General features: G+C 39.2%; 1 protein-coding gene across 3 annotated transcripts in view; it reads left to right on the top strand.

Annotated features, from left to right (window-relative positions):
* LOC136873781 (activating transcription factor 7-interacting protein 1) overlaps positions 1-16,537 on the top strand; it is a 457,029-nt gene that overhangs the window by 325,382 nt on the left and 115,110 nt on the right. For all 3 annotated transcript variants that reach the window (XM_067147002.2, XM_067147001.2, XM_067147000.2), the window contains one exon: positions 6,577-6,717. In XM_067147002.2, the coding sequence (XP_067003103.2) occupies positions 6,577-6,717 (141 nt within the window). The remainder of the gene's footprint in view (positions 1-6,576; positions 6,718-16,537) is intronic.

The following is a 16,537-nucleotide window of genomic DNA, read 5'->3' as shown; positions in this document are numbered from 1 at the left end:
GTGTCCGAGTGAATCGATTCACAGGAACGGCAAGCTCACGGCACACAAATCATGCACAATCACGGCTCAGTGAGCCACATGACACACACGGCTCCTTATCGGCATAATGGACACTGGCGGGGAGCCGAGCTTCCGTTGCAGCGAGACACAGTGAATCATGGCACACTGAAAGAATCGTGCGTAGTCACGGATCAGTGAGACACAACACACACACGGCTCATTATCGGTACACTGGACATTGGCGGGGAGCCAAACTTCCTCTGAAGCAATACATACACTGGAAAAATCATATGCTACAATGGACTCTCGAGCTCAGCTCATTTGAAAATAATACCCACTCGCATTCACTGTCCTCTTCTTACAGGGAGTTTTAAATAATAGATGGATTTATTTGCAGTGTTAAAAAGATAGTCAAAACATAATTCCAAAGTACCTAGCTTGTAAGTAGGTAGGCAATTAGGTTATTCTAATTACCGTATTAGTTTAATCAATCAGTATTTTTATAACTAGTTGACGTTCGACAATTACTTAAACTCAGCTCTCTAGCCTCCACGCCTGTCTGAATGGCTCAGACGGATGAGGCGCTGGCCTTCTGAACCCAACTTGGCAGGGCCGAGCTCAGTGCGATGGCATTTGAAGGTGCTCAGCCTCGTGTCAGTAGATTTACTGGCACATAAGAGCTCCTGCAGGACTAAATTCTAGCACGTCGACATCTCAAAAAAAACCATAAAAGTTGTTAGTGGGACATAAAGCCAATAACATTATTATTTAGCCTACCCTATGACTATGAGTTATGCTCATGACCACTCGAAATTGTCTCAGTTTGTATGTCGCATCATTGCACAATGCTTCAATAATCAAATCACCAGGTTACCGGTATACGTGGACAGTGAGTATGTAAGTAGACTGATGCAATAGCTTAAATAAATTATGTTTAATCAGAAAACTAGTGGGCTACTGTCCATCTCGCGTAGCCTATACAAAATATGACGATTTAAAAAAAGCCTCTGCCGATAGAAAAAGACATTTTCAAAGATGACCCAGTTAGTTGGCCGACTCGACAATCTTCTTCTCAGTGTGTTTCACTTCATTTCTCCACATCTCTGCTGTCACCTGTAGAATATATTGAAGTATCACAACCTGACAAGTATATTATAAACTCCACTTGCCTATATCCAATAAATAACATTTCCACTTGGCCTACCTGATCAAGAGATTCTTTCCACACAGCTGTAGCTCTGTCCAATCCATGACCAGGTCTTGAAGCCACTGTTTTGTTATAATACTGTTTTGCCACAGACCATGCAAATTCGATGGCATTGAAAAATGAGTGGTATGGAGGAAATCGTAGGAGAGTATGGCCTTCACTGTGCAGCATCTCGTCAACAATGTACCTGGTTTTAAAGAAACAGAGAAATATTATTATGCATACATGAAAGTCAACAACATGAATGTAAACAACATTATCTAAACTTATGTTTAGGTGCTTCTGTACCTCTTTAAGTGACTTTGATTCATATTACATAACCTTTGCAGCTCATCTTTTGTAGCATAATCTTGATTTCTCTTCAAGTTTGTAGCATCAAATCAGCACCTGTAAGAATTTTAAGTTTTAGTTTGAAGTTATTTCTTCTAAAAAAAAGTATTCCCTAAAAATATGAGATCCTCTTCAAGGATAGGCCTATTAATTGATAAAAAATGTGATTTCTGTTGAATGATACAAAAAGATGTCTGATTTTAAGTGAAACCAACTACTGTGTAGCAAAGTCACCTGATGATGAAGTCAATGAATTACTACTTACACTACTTTATCCTAACATCTCTCATGAATGTATTTCCATTAGTAGTCCTATATCTGGATTAGAAGTCCACGATCACTTGCATTAAAGATATAAGTATAAACACCCATTTCAATACCTTAGAACAAATGTAATTGCTGCGAACACTGAACCTATATCAGGCAGTAAGAAATAAGAAGCTTGGAAGGTGTTCAACAGTCGGGTATCAAGCACCGATTCAGGTGTAGATTGTCGAATGCAGAATAAACATAATAAATAGGCCTGCAATACAAGTAATTTACTGATACAAATATCCAGTAATGTTATATGAAAATACACTGGGGAAGTTTTGATTGAAGTACCTCTCTAAGGTTAATCATTGGCCTAAAGTGAATACCTGCAAGTCTTTTTAATAACCAACAGATCCCTTGACAGTGGAGAAGTCAAAATCAAAAACCACGTACAGAACCCAATGAGCGGTAAGTTATAATGCCACTACCGATCTCGTGCCAGTCAATTTCAATCAATCGGGCACCACTGATCTGCACTTAGATCAGTCGCCCAGGTGGAAGATGTAGTTTCAGGGATAGGCCTAGTCTTTTCTTCAATAATTGCAAAGAATTTGGAAATTTATTGAACATCTCCCTTGGTAAATTACTCCAATCCCTAACTCCCTTCTTAAAAAAAACCAAAAACAAATATTTGCCCCACTTTTCATCCTCAACTTTATAATTGTACTATGATCTTACCTACTTTTAAAATACCACTGAAACGTATTCGTCTACCAATGTCATTCCACATCACCTCTCCACCGACAGCTCGGAACACACCACTTAGTCCAGCCACTCGTCTCCTTTCACCCAAGTCTTCCCAGCCCACACTCGACAAAATTTTTGTAACGCTACTCTTTTGTCAGAAATCACCCTCAACAAATCGTGCTTCTTTCTTTTGAATTTTTCCAGTTCTCAAATCAAGTAATCCTAGTGAGGGTCTCATACACAGGAACTGTACTCAAGTTGGGGTTTTATCAGAGACTTACGTGCCCTCCCCCTTTACATCCGTACTACAAACCCTAAATACCCTCATAACTATGAAAAGAGAGATCAACTCACTATAATAAAATGAAGTAAAATAAAGTAAGAACATACCAGGTACAAAGCCATCTTTCTTTCCAGCATGAACAATAACCAGTCTTCCTCCCTCAGACACAGGTCGACGAATTACTCCTTGAACATCATGTCCAGATTCGTGTGGTTTATTCCAGGAGTATGTGGGCGACCCTGAAAGAGAAATGCACATTTGAAACCAAAGACACCTGATGAAGATAAATTATTCTAAGATTTTTAAATAAAATGTAACATATAACATATATATTCACCACTACCCTGTAAGAATACACACACACAGAAATATATTACATACACATACACCGTACGTCAACAGGAATACACAAAGGTTAAGTCTACAAACCGTATCGAAGTCGACACAAGACATGGTATAGGCCTACATGATTAGGTTAGGTTAGGTTCAGAATGAAATACTGTTCCATTTGAACTGATTGTCATTATGTCAGAAACTTATCATAGAAACAAGATAAAAACGAACACTTACCCCAGTTAATAATGAAACTCTTGCCGTTAGCTTCGTATCACTGCGACTGATGCCGGTGGCTCCAGTTAGCCTACGCAGTGGCCTCCACGGTATGCACTAGCCAGCGTATTGGTAGGTGTGCTAGGTACCAACTGATGAGCCCACCCTAGCACACGAGGGCGAAACGCTGGCAACCAAGAATGAGCTAGCTGGAAAATTTATAATGTCCAATAACGGACCATTTATATTGGTATTATAAATTTGCTCATTCAGGACAAATATTTCAGATTCCCTATGGGAATCAACATCTATATCATCTGATGGCCAAGCAGGCATCAATTTTTAGTGATGAGACAAAGTCTCTTAGTGCATTGGCACTGCCGGTGGCTCCAGTTAGCCTACGCAGTGGCCTCCACGGTATGCACTAGCCAGCGTATTGGTAGGTGTGCTAGGTACCAACTGATGAGCCCACCCTAGCACACGAGGGCGAAACGCTGGCAACCAAGAATGAGCTAGCTGGAAAATTTATAATGTCCAATAACGGACCATTTATATTGGTATTATAAATTTGCTCATTCAGGACAAATATTTCAGATTCCCTATGGGAATCAACATCTATATCATCTGATGGCCAAGCAGGCATCAATTTTTAGTGATGAGACAAAGTCTCTTAGTGCATTGGCACTGCCGGTGGCTCCAGTTAGCCTACGCAGTGGCCTCCACGGTATGCACTAGCCAGCGTATTGGTAGGTGTGCTAGGTACCAACTGATGAGCCCACCCTAGCACACGAGGGCGAAACGCTGGCAACCAAGAATGAGCTAGCTGGAAAATTTATAATGTCCAATAACGGACCATTTATATTGGTATTATAAATTTGCTCATTCAGGACAAATATTTCAGATTCCCTATGGGAATCAACGTCTATATCACGTTCGTGTTTCAATTGCTCGTAGCAATGTACAAGCATTTCTTGACCTGGTGTTTGTAAAGGACGTAACCTTGCTTTCCTTTTCGGAGGAGTTCTTGCAGATTTTTCTTCCTTCTTCCTTCTTAGACATCCCAATCGAATTCTGTTCGTATAAGTATGGGACGAAATAGGAACGTAATTAATAAAATGTTGTGCTCATCATTTCACACAAACTATGTTACTAAATGCATTATCCGAACATGCCACAATTCTACTTACCTGGTATTAGCCAAATAGATTTAGAATCCCACAGAAAAAGAAAATATTCTTTAAATATTCTCGCAAATGTATCATTAGTGACTTTAATACCAATGCGGTGGCAACACGCAATTCACGCTAAAACAATGATTGAACGTTGCCAACGTGCCAGATTAACGGTAAATGTAAGACGTCGTATCGGCAAGTAGGGTCCCTAAACTGTATGGTTACCGACACTGGAAAAGACCCAACAGCAAGAAAAGTTACTATAAATCAATACTTTAATATTACAGGGGAGAAAGGGTAAGGTTGCACCCTTAGGGTACGTCCTTACACGGGGACGACTATATGTTGGGTATTTAGCCCGAAGGCTGGTTTGATCCTCTGCAGCTTTGCCAGCAGTTTTTATAAATAGCCTAGGCGTCACTGAAGAGGCGCACCAGAGAAATGAGGAGTGGGGTAGTTTCCCGTTGCTTTCCTCACCGAGCCAGCCGTTGCTATTACATATCAGTCTGCCAAGTATACTGAAATGCATGCACTAACCGACTCTATGAGCGATATTTTCACACCATTCATAACAGGGACTGGCTGCATAAGGAATGGTATTACTAGTATCACTCATACCTCAGTCACTTTCATATTGTCAAAGCCAAGGATGAGACTGAGACAGGTCAATGAAAGTAACAAATTTGATATAGCCCATACCAGAAGACATAGTGCACTGTAAACAGTACCTCTCGCCAGCAAAGGCATATAAGTGACTATGATTCTGAGTCATCTGATGGCAATGACTGACTAAACAGTTAAATGGCAGAAAATGTATTGCTTATACTTTGTGTACTGCTTCATTCTTTCTTTCTTTCTTTCTTTCTTTCTTTCTTTCTTTCTTTCTTTCTTTCTTTCTTTCTTTCTGATTTTGCAGGGGTCGGGTTACAATAGATTTTTTTCCTCTCTTCAGAGCTGCCAACAGTGGTGTTCAAACCCACTATCTCCTGAATGCAAGCTGATAGCTACACGATTCAAGCCATATGGCCACTTGCTCGATGGTTACAATAGATATTGGCTTATGTTGAATAAATACATAGTGTAGAATTTTCTGGTCAGATATTTGTTAATAACAATAACAATTATGACTTCTGTGGTGAGGGTACCTATTTTTATGGCATATCAGCTCTTTTTCCCTTTCAAATGCAGAAGTTTTGTTGTAATGTACAGTATGCTTTCTCAAGCCAAAATAATTGACTATAGAAGCTTCTGCACAAACATATTTAGACTTGACTATGAAGTGTGTCTAGAATGTAATGATACAAAGGCCATTATGCATCCACATAATACTTAGTTGACTGAACTTCCACTGTAAATGAAATACCGATACATACTCTCCTTTCCAACTTTGTTGTCACCATTATCCAAACACTTATTTAGTCTGGGTGGTAGTTTCCATATCCCAGAAATCCGGTCTGCTCCTTCATTTCAGTAACATCATTACTTATTCATGTAACTCGTCATTAACTTGTCGGCGAAGGGGTTTCTTCTTGTAAAGAAAGAAATAATATTGTCAGGCACAAGATCAAAAAAGTTTATCGCTCATGTGTTTGTCAAGAATATTGGTCTTGCCAGCAGAGGATTCTTCACACCGCTTTGTCTACTCATAATGTTCCCATAAGTACCAAAAATTAGCCAATGAATTTTCCAATGCATGCTCATTTTTTGTGATTAATAAAAAGCACTGTGACAGAGCATAACTCACATTTGGCAAGATTCTGGATTGGTGCAGCCAGTTTCAACATTTTTTACTCAAATAAGACTCCGCATACCACTAACAGATGAACTCGATGGGGAAACGAGAGGATGATGGTCAAAGCCAGTGAAGCCAGAGTACACATTACAAATTTACCTTTCGGTCTGTATGTGATGTACCTTTATTTTCCAGACAGTCTCCATATAAGCTCATAATTTTTGGTATTGTGACATTCACAACAAGTTAACTCCTGTTCTACTGTATAGTTCTGTTTGTTATTATTGTGTGTGGAATGTTCCAGAATCAAGTGGGACTCTCCAAGAATAGGACTTTGCCTGATGCAGGCAGGAACCAGCTGCGGAGAAGGCCAGAGAGAACTGCAGCTTCTCCTGTTCCAGCTCCTGCTCCTGCTCCTGCTCCTGCTGCTTCTCCTGCTCCTGCGGTATGTAGCAAACTGATAGAGTAACTGTAGATTACTTCTCCTATCTGTAATTAAATGGTTGTTCTCCCCAGAATTCAGTGTATTTATTTCAGCAGGCTTCAGGCTAGGCAAGAGTACTGTAGTACAAATTCTTAATCATACACAATATACCGAGGATGGATTTGAAAATAATTAGGTAAAAGGAGTAGCTTTTATTGACCTGAGTCGTCCTTATGACATAGTCAACCATTGAACACTGCTGCCTAAGATCTGTGCTATCAACAAGGATCTTGACATCAAATGAATTAATTTCAGAATTAAATTCCAAGGCCAGCAAAGCAAGTGGATTACTAAAAAAAAATGGGCTGCCACAAAGAAGTGTACTTACCCCAATTCTTTTTAACTAATACATCAATGCCTGTCCACTTCTCACAATACAACAAGCTTTATTTGTCCTGATGACTTTGCCCTGGCTCCTGGAATACAGCCTTGACAATGTGAAAATAGACCTTGGTAATACACTGAAAGAACTCTGTGCATATTATGAGGTTAATCACCTGGAACCTAATCTGTCGAAAACTCTACTCTAGGCTTTTCATTCCAGAAAAGTCAATGCATGCTTTGCACGGGTACGTAATTTTACCCAGCGCATCAAAGGATGGATGTGAAAGAAAACAGATTGCTGGAGTGGCTTTTATAGAGCTCACAATTGCATATGATTCTGTAAACCACAGAAAACTCACTAGAAAAGTATGAAATTACTAAGGACTTTCAACTTGCACAGTTGATTGTATGCTTACTGCAGAACAGGCAACTTTTTTTGTCACTCTGTAGGGTAAGAAAAGTAGATGGGGTGTTCAACAAAATGGTCTGCAAGAAGGAAGTGTGCAAGCTTCCATGTTGTACAACATACACACCAATAACCAACCAGTTAATACTTCAACTAGAGCTTTTGTCTTTGCAGATGATATAATCATTACTGCTTAAGGAATAACATTTGAGGAGGTTGAAATTATCTGCCCGAAAAGGCCTAACCGATTGTTATGACATCAACTATCTGAAACCCAAACCTGGAAAAATGCAAATATGTGCATTCCATCTAGAACCAGGAAGCAAGCAGAAGCAAACTCAATCAATGAGATGCCCCAAAATACCTCATGCGGGTACAAATAAACACCACTGTCAGGACATTAAGCAAATGGCATGCATGAGGAATAACATTCTTTGCAAACTCACATTAGCTGGAGAGCACAGTCCAGTGTTTTGCAGATTGCTGTTTGTTTCTCTGCTGTTGAGTATGCATTGCTCCAATCTGGAGGAATTCTGCCCATGTAAGGCAAGTAGACTTGGCAATACATGAGACAGGCCACATAAAAACATAATTAAAAAACACCCAAGGCATCTGATATGATTTATACACTTTTTTTTTTTTCAAGGTTGAAAGTCAAGAAAGAGCTTCCTTACATCAACAGCATCTATTTATCTTCAGCCAGAGCTTTGTGCTATGGAGGAAATTAGCACCTGGAGGACCATGGCCAGCAAAGGAGAGGTTAGGAGGGGGTTATCACCTGCTCTTTGGAATGTGGAAGATTCTAAATGAACTGAGAACTGAAAACGAACCTGAAGAAGTGGTGTTACATGGTTATCTAAAATGTGAATGTGTCAAGAGGCAAGATTCAGTACATCTGATGATCAGTGGACCATCAGAGTGAACCATGCTGTGAGGAGGACTTGCTAAGTGAAAATGACAGGACAATTAAGGCTGCTAATCATAAGAGAGGCAAACCCTATTAACTGTACAATAGATACTATAAAATGGGGGTAAAACCGTTCAATTTCAGATATTTGGAAATTAAAAAAATGAAATCAATCTTCCATCTATTCAATTATGGAAATATTTATCACCTTAAAATTGAGATTTTCAATTCTAATCAGTTTTACCCTGTATGTTATCCCTAAATAATGGTTTTGCTCTCTCTATTTTTAATTCCAGTGAGTAGTTCTGTTAATTCCTACACTCCTCTTTGGCACCAGTTAATAAAATTTGGAGTTTTTCTTTTGGAACAAGTTTACAAAAAGGAAAATATATACCCTCTTCTCTTTTATTCAACATGACATTGCTTACAAATATAATACAATTTGACACCTGAAATGCCATGACTAAGTTATTAAAATTACAACTAATTTATTATTATTTATATATCTGAACCAAGATGAGTGGGTTTGCTGACTGGCATGGAATATCACATAATCAATTTTTCTAAAAAGAAATGCACTAACAGCTAATGAGAACAATTGGACTGAATCAGTCTATGAACACATGCAGGCTGTACAAGCAACAAGCTGCAAATTAGGTACTATGTACTCCATACTGAATGGTGTCACACTGTGGAGACAGAATATTTAATGGTGTACGTCACAATTTCACCTTTTGAGTTTTTGTTCAGTCTATATTTCTGCCTTGAGGTTACAAGTGATGTCGGAATTGTACCCCTTGCGCCAAAGAAGAGACCCATCACAACTTTCTGCTTTAGATTAAATGTGTAAAGGAAAAAAAGGGATGGAAAGTTCATACAGTGCTTTTCTTTCTTTGTCAATATATTACAAGGCTAACCACCTAAAGCCGAATCCGTCAAAATCTCTGCTTTGTGCTTTCCACCTCAAAAACAGAGAGGCATGAAGGAAATTACATGTCTCCTGGAATGGAACCCTATTGGAACTTCCTTTCACCCCAAAGTACCTAGGGGTATCGCTGGACCGCTCTCTCACTTTCAGAAAACACTGTTCCAACATCAAACACAAGGTCAATGCCAGACACAGCGTCCTGAGGAAGCTGAGAGGTACAAATTGGAGTGCAAAGGCACAAGTTCTTAGAACCACTGCATTGGCTCTGTGTTACTCTGCTGCAGAATAAGCATCCCCTGTGTGGTATAGATCATCCCACGCCAAGACTGTGGACCCTGCCCTGAATGAAGCTTGTAGATTAATCACAGGGTGCCTGAAACCTACCCCTGTTGAGAAGCTATACTGTCTTTCTGGTGTTGCACCTCCAAGTATTCGTCGAGAAGTCGCTGCTGATCAAGAACGACTGAAGGTTCAGAACATTGAAGCTCACCCGCTGTTTGGTCATCATCAATCTCACTCTAGGCTGAAATCCAGGAAAAGTTTCTTCCGGACATCAAAGAGCCGTTGAAAGACCACCAGATAAGGCAAGACTTTCTTTGTGGAAATCTGAGCAGCAAGAATGGATGGAGCCGCGTGAACATCTTCTGGCTGGCTACAATGAAGACTGGAGTGTTTGGAGATACCTTAACCGATTAAGAACTGGTGTCAGCAGGGCTAAGTCCTCACTTAAGTTATGGGGCTTCACATCAGAGGGGAGCAAGTTCGACTACAGTGAAGAACAAACAGTGAACCATATGTATCATTGTTCTCTCTGCCCATTTTCATTCTCAGAGCAAGATTTAATGCTTGCTGATGACAATGCCATAGGTGTGGCTCAGTTTTTGAAAAACACCATCTAGATGTACAGTAAATTTAGTCAATTTTCCTTTGTTTGTTAATTTTTGTAAATAGTCTACTTTATTTTAACTGTATGATTAAGTATGCTTCTGACACGAGTAAATAAATAAAAGTTGGCAGTGACAGTTAATTTGAACAATATAGTTGGATGGATAATCTCAGCTTCACCTGTAGCTCTGTTGATTGCAATGATATCGATCTTACGATTGCTGTCTCTATGAGCAACATAGTGTACTTCTTTGTTTACTTCAAGATGTTTGAAACTAAGGGCAGTATCGAACTAAATACTTCATTTTGAAGAAATTATCACAACTTTTGAGAATGAAAACTATAAGAACAAAAGGCCAAGTTGAGCAGCACTTGTACTGCTACGCTTGGAATTCACCGACACCCAAGAAAATACATCTACCAGACCTGATGTCTCTCCCTTTCGACTCGTTTACTGTGTTATTCCCTTTTACACATTTCAGGTCTTCACTTCACAAACTGCATTTCTTGCATTTCTCCTTCTGATGAATTGATACTGTTCTTTAAAGGTGTCATTCAGCGTTGTGTATGGCACGGCATATTTCTCAACTTATTTTAAGGAATGATTGCTTGAAGAATAAGACAAGAGGGATTCATGAAAGGAAGGAGGAGGAATTCCTTTAAATTGAATGCCCTAATATCACAAAGAAATGTAATTTTATCAATCCTAATATCTCATAGTCGGAAGAAAACTAAATGTGAAGGCCTATGGTAGTGAAAGCCCATAAAATTGCAGAACAATAACATTATATCGACTATTTTTTGTTGTGATGAACTTTGTCTCTTCTGCTGCCACTCTTCTTGGATTGGTGGCATTATTGCTGCGTGCCATGTTATACGAGGAGTTACCTACGCGAGTGGAACAGACTGTCTCAATATTAGCGGGAAGTGGCTGGGGAGATGGATAACTTCCTTGTTTAGAATGCCATCCCTCTGGTTTATACATGTTCTGATAACTACTGGTACATAACACAGTAATTCACCCTATATTCATATTTCCACTCTTGCTGTGAATCAGATTTACTTTCTCAATTTACCTCAACCATCAACATGACTGATTTGATTACATTTTTCATGAACTTCCAAATGTCTGGATATAATAACTCTATGTAAACAGTGCTTATATTGATAATTGGAGATCTGTTTCATAATCCTTTATATCATACATTTTTAACTTACGAGCTGTAATATCTTCTTCTTCTTTCGGTGCCTATCCGTTTCGGATGTTGGCGATCATGATGGCTATTTTCGTCTTGTTTGTGGCAGCGCGGAACAGTTCAACTGATGACATATTGCACCAGCCTCTAAGATTGTCAAGCCAAGATATTCTTCTTCTTCCAGGACCTCTTTTGCTGTTGATTTTCCCCTGGAGTTGTATCTATCTGTGTTGCGCATTATATGTCCCAGATACTGCAGCTTTCGGCATTTCACTATCTTGATCAACTGAGGTGTTGTGTTCATCCTTCTCATTACTTCCACGTTTGTAATTCTCTTGGTCCAAGATATTCTCAGGATCCGCCTATAAAGCCATGTTTCAAAGGCCTCCAGCTTCTTCTCTGTGTTTTTATTTAAGGTCCATGTCTCTACACCATATAAAAAAACAGAAAATACGTAACAGTGCAGAAGTCTGATCTTAATATTCACAAATTTAAGATTTTCTTGGCAAGTCCATCACTGGTGAGCATTGCCAATGTTCAGTTGTCGTGGTAATCAACTAGCTAATCATGATGGTGATTTTTGTTGTGATTGTATAACACATTGAAGACCATGACTTCAAGGTGTCATTTGGGCAGGCAGACCATCATACTTTGAAGATTTTTAAAAAATTGTAGAAAAATAGTAGGTAGGTTGCTATTATAACACATTTATACCATCAAACAGTTGTGTCCGTTTTGCAGATTAAAAACATTGCATTAAAATCCACATAACAGTTTACACATTTTCCAAGTATGTGCCTTTTACAACAACAAAGAAAGTCTGACAACAATGTCTTACACATTATGAGCTTGAGCGTGGATACACTGATAGAAAATAATATCCAAATACCATGAAATAAGGAATGCAGAATATGGAAATTTTGGCAGTATATTTGTCTAGGTTATCATCATCATCATCATCATTTCCCTTTATCCAGCTGTAGCCGGGTAGGGGCAAATATGGTTCCTCTCCACTTTCTTCGGTCTTTCCACCACTCCTCCTCCAACACTGTGTCCCAGTCCAGGTTTCTTTCTATAATGCTGCGTTGGATGGTATCCTTCCATCTCAATCGTGGTCGTCCACGGCCTCTCCTTCCCTGGATTTGCATTTCCATCACCTTTTTTGGCATTCTTTCGTCGCTCATTCGCTTTATGTGCCCAAACCATCTTAGTCGGCTCTTCTCTATTCTATCATTCATTTTTTCCACTCCAATTTCTTCCAGGATTTTCTCATTCCTTATTTTGTCTCTTCTACTCTTCTGTATCATACTCCTCAAGAATTTCATTTTGGCCGCCTGTATTCGACTCTCATCCTTCTTTGTCATTGTCCAAGTTTCTGCTCCGTAAGTTGTTATGGGTACGTAATACATCTTGTACATAGTATCCTTTGCTTCCATTGGCACATCTTTGTCCCATAACATATTTCTTACACTATGATAGAAACAACTTCCAGCTTGAATCCTTTTACTAATCTCAGCATCCAGTCGAGCATTCTCCATTAATTCACTCCCCAGGTATTTAAACGTTTCCACTACTTCCAGGTGCTTGTCTGCAAGTCTAATCTGATCTTTCCCTTCTTTCTCCCCTCTAGTCATAACAAGAGTTTTACTCTTTTCTACACTTATTTTCAATCCACATTCTTCAATCTTCCCATTCACCACATTCAACTGTTCTTGAACCTTCCTGTCGTCTTCTCCCCAAATCACAGTATCATCTGCAAATAACATCATGTTCATTTCTCTTCCTCCATATGCTGCTTTTGCTGTTCTCATGATGTCATCCATGACTAATGTAAACAAGATTGGTGATGGAACACTTCCCTGTCTCAGCCCACTAGTTATTTTGAACCAACTTGTCCTGCCAACTTGTGTTTGCACGGAACTACAACATTCCTTATACAATGCCATGATCATTTTTATTAATCCCTGTCCAATTCCTTTTTGCACCAGACTGTCCCAAACTTTCGTCCTAGGGACACTGTCATATGCCTTTTCAATATCAATGAATGTCATCACCATATCATTCCCGTACTCCCAATGCTTTTCCATTAGTTGTCTCATAATGAAAATGGGTTCTATTGTTGACCTTCCACTTCTGAAACCAAACTGATTTTCCTGTATCTGCTTCTCAACCCTCAACCTTATTCTACTTTCCAGTATCCTTTCCATTATCTTAGCAACATGGGATATTAGAGTAATTCCCCTGTAGTTCTTCAAAACTTTCTTATCACCTTTCTTGAAAATTGGGATGATTATTCCTTTTTGCCAATCCTCAGGGACCTCCTTATTCTCCCAGACCTTCCTGAGAACCCGATATGTCCACTGCAGGCCTACAGCTCCAGCTGCCTTTATCATCTCCACTGAATCATCTATTCCAGCAGTTTTTCCATTCTTCATATAACGCCTTTTTGGAGCTGGCCAATGTCAGAAACCACCAGAAGTTCCTGACGAATATGAATCGTTCCCTGGCTTTGAATTATCATCACTTGCGTCACTTCATTCTAAAATAATGAAAACTAAATGACTAATTACACTAGAGTCCCGTTAATCCGAAAGTCCGGTTAATGTGAATTGAAATATTCAATTATATATTTTTTAAATTCTTCTTATTGAAATGGAAGAATATATTATAGAATGAATATTTACTTGCATTTTATTAGTCATATTTTACTAGAATAACTTAATGTAAACATAATTACACATCATAAACCATCAATCACTAGTTGTTTATCTTTACAAAGTCTGTTAGTTTCTTTTCCGTAGTGATTGGAATCTACTCGAAGATACAATATTAAACCAGCGTCTCATAAACATCACATCAGTGGGTATAGCAGCGGAGTATTGCTCGACGTAGCGTACGGCAAGTTCTAAGGCGGCCGGCATCTGAATGTGACACTAGTTGTTCATTGCGGTCTTCTTCGTTGTCACTGTCCCTCATCAACCACGGAAAATCATCTTCAGGACTGCCGACAGTGGGGTTCGAACCCACTATCTCCCTAATACTGTATACGGGCCGCACTTAAGCGACTGCAGCTATCGAACTCAGTCAGTATTTTATTAATGTAACTGCTAAAGAATGGACATTTCACATTACAGTATGTACTATGCTGTATTGTAGAAACTATTTTTCTCAGAGACAGTTGAGGCGCTGTCCGTCTGACCCCAACTTGGCAGGTTCGATCCTGGCTCAGTCCGATAGTATTTGAAGGTGCTCAAATACGTCAGCCTCATGTAAGTAGATTTACTGGCACGTAAAGGAACTCCTACGGGAGAAAATCCCGGCACCTAGGGGTCTCCGGAAACCGTAAAAGTAGTTAGCGGGATGTAAAAACAATAAAATTATTATTAGAAAATATTTTCCGGTTAATCCGAAAATTTCATAATCCGAACAGACTCCGGTCCCAATTAGTTTGGATTAACGAGACTCTATTGTATTTGTGAATGTATCTCCAGTCATATGAACGTAATGAAACTTTACTGCGAAAGAAACTCCAAAGTGCAACGTCATACCTGAGTAGCATATAATAGAAGAGGTTCTAAATACCTTCATCACTAACATGAAGGTCGAAACCAGGATCTGGATCTGAATCTTCTACCTCTTCTGAACTATTGTCATCAAAAATCTCTTCTAACATCTCTACAATTCCACTTTCGTTCAATGGTCCACTCATGATAGCAGAAACAAATCACAGACTAAACACTTCACACGATGTAAACAAAACAGTGAAAGTACATGCCTTGAGTAGCTGGAAGCATGGAGTTTAGAAGCAAACACATGCCTAAATAAGCTAGCTCAGTCCGATGGTATTTGAAGGTGCTCAAATACGTCAGCCTCATGTAAGTAGATTTACTGGCACGTAAAGGAACTCCTACGGGAGAAAATCCCGGCACCTAGGCGTCTCCGGAAACCGTAAAAGTAGTTAGCGGGACGTAAAAACAATAAAATTATTATTAGAAAATATTTTCCGGTTAATCCGAAAATTTGAGAAAACAGAGGATATGAGCGCGTGATACAACTGTTATAAAAATTCTGTGAAGTGGTATATATAATTTCTGCCCAATTCCAACTCTGGCTAAGTTGACAATGTAATAAATACGCGAGCCTGATTCAGCCTTGTGCGCACTCAGTTTGCGCTGTTACTCCACCCTGGTACACACTTGGGATCGGTCTCCGATGTGTTAAAGAAGCTGCAAATCTGCTTGGTCATTAGACACTGTTGATCAAGAAGATAACTAAGATTATTATTGAAATGAGAAGGGAGGCACGATCACTCATAGAATGAGGAAACGGGGATCATAATGTAGGTGGTTGGAAGTCAAGTCTCAAATGCTGTAATCTGTAACATTACATTGACTGACTATTGTTAGTTGAGGTGTTACACTTCTCATCTGTGCCAGGCATTATTACTGCCTCAATTATACAGATGTGGCAGATAATATACAGACAATGACAGATATGACAGCTAGTTTTTAAGATATGTTTCTGTGGCTATCATTTCTTTAGTAATCACTGTTACATGAGAATATTATGAAGAAATGGAAGAAAGTGTAATTTATACAAGCCCTTTACAATATAAGGATATATTGAATTCGTGAGTAGATTGCCTAAGTTGCACAACTTCAGAAAATGTGTTTACTTTAGCTGAATCTTATTATTATTATTATTATTATTATTATTGCACCGGTTGGTACACCTATACGCCGCACATTTGAATTTTCCGCCTTAAAGTGCTCCTCTACTGCTGAATGATTAATGACATTTCACTTTACTTTTGCCAGTGGCAGAGATGCTGGAACTTGGGCAAACTATTGTCAATTATACACTGAACATGTCACCAGAGATCTTTTACATGCCATTGTATGGAGTCCCAATGGACTCATTTTTATCCTTCAAATATTTGATTATCTCTACTGGGTTTGAACCCCTCCCAGTTTTGAGATCCAGAGGCCAACGTTCTTCTACCGAACAAGAACGTGAGATTGTGTGTCACTGTACATGTATTGTTGCTAAATTGAGTGAAGACTACATCATGTTCTTGAAGCATTCCTCATTTCACTATGGTGTAAGGTGAAGACTAGTTTTGTTCCTGGGGTCAG

This window comes from Anabrus simplex, chromosome 5, assembly GCF_040414725.1.
Source record: "Anabrus simplex isolate iqAnaSimp1 chromosome 5, ASM4041472v1, whole genome shotgun sequence".
NCBI classification, from domain to species: Eukaryota; Metazoa; Arthropoda; class Insecta; order Orthoptera; family Tettigoniidae; genus Anabrus; species Anabrus simplex.
The sequence above is the reverse complement of the archived record's forward strand: the minus strand, read 5'-3'. Positions and strand labels throughout refer to the sequence as shown.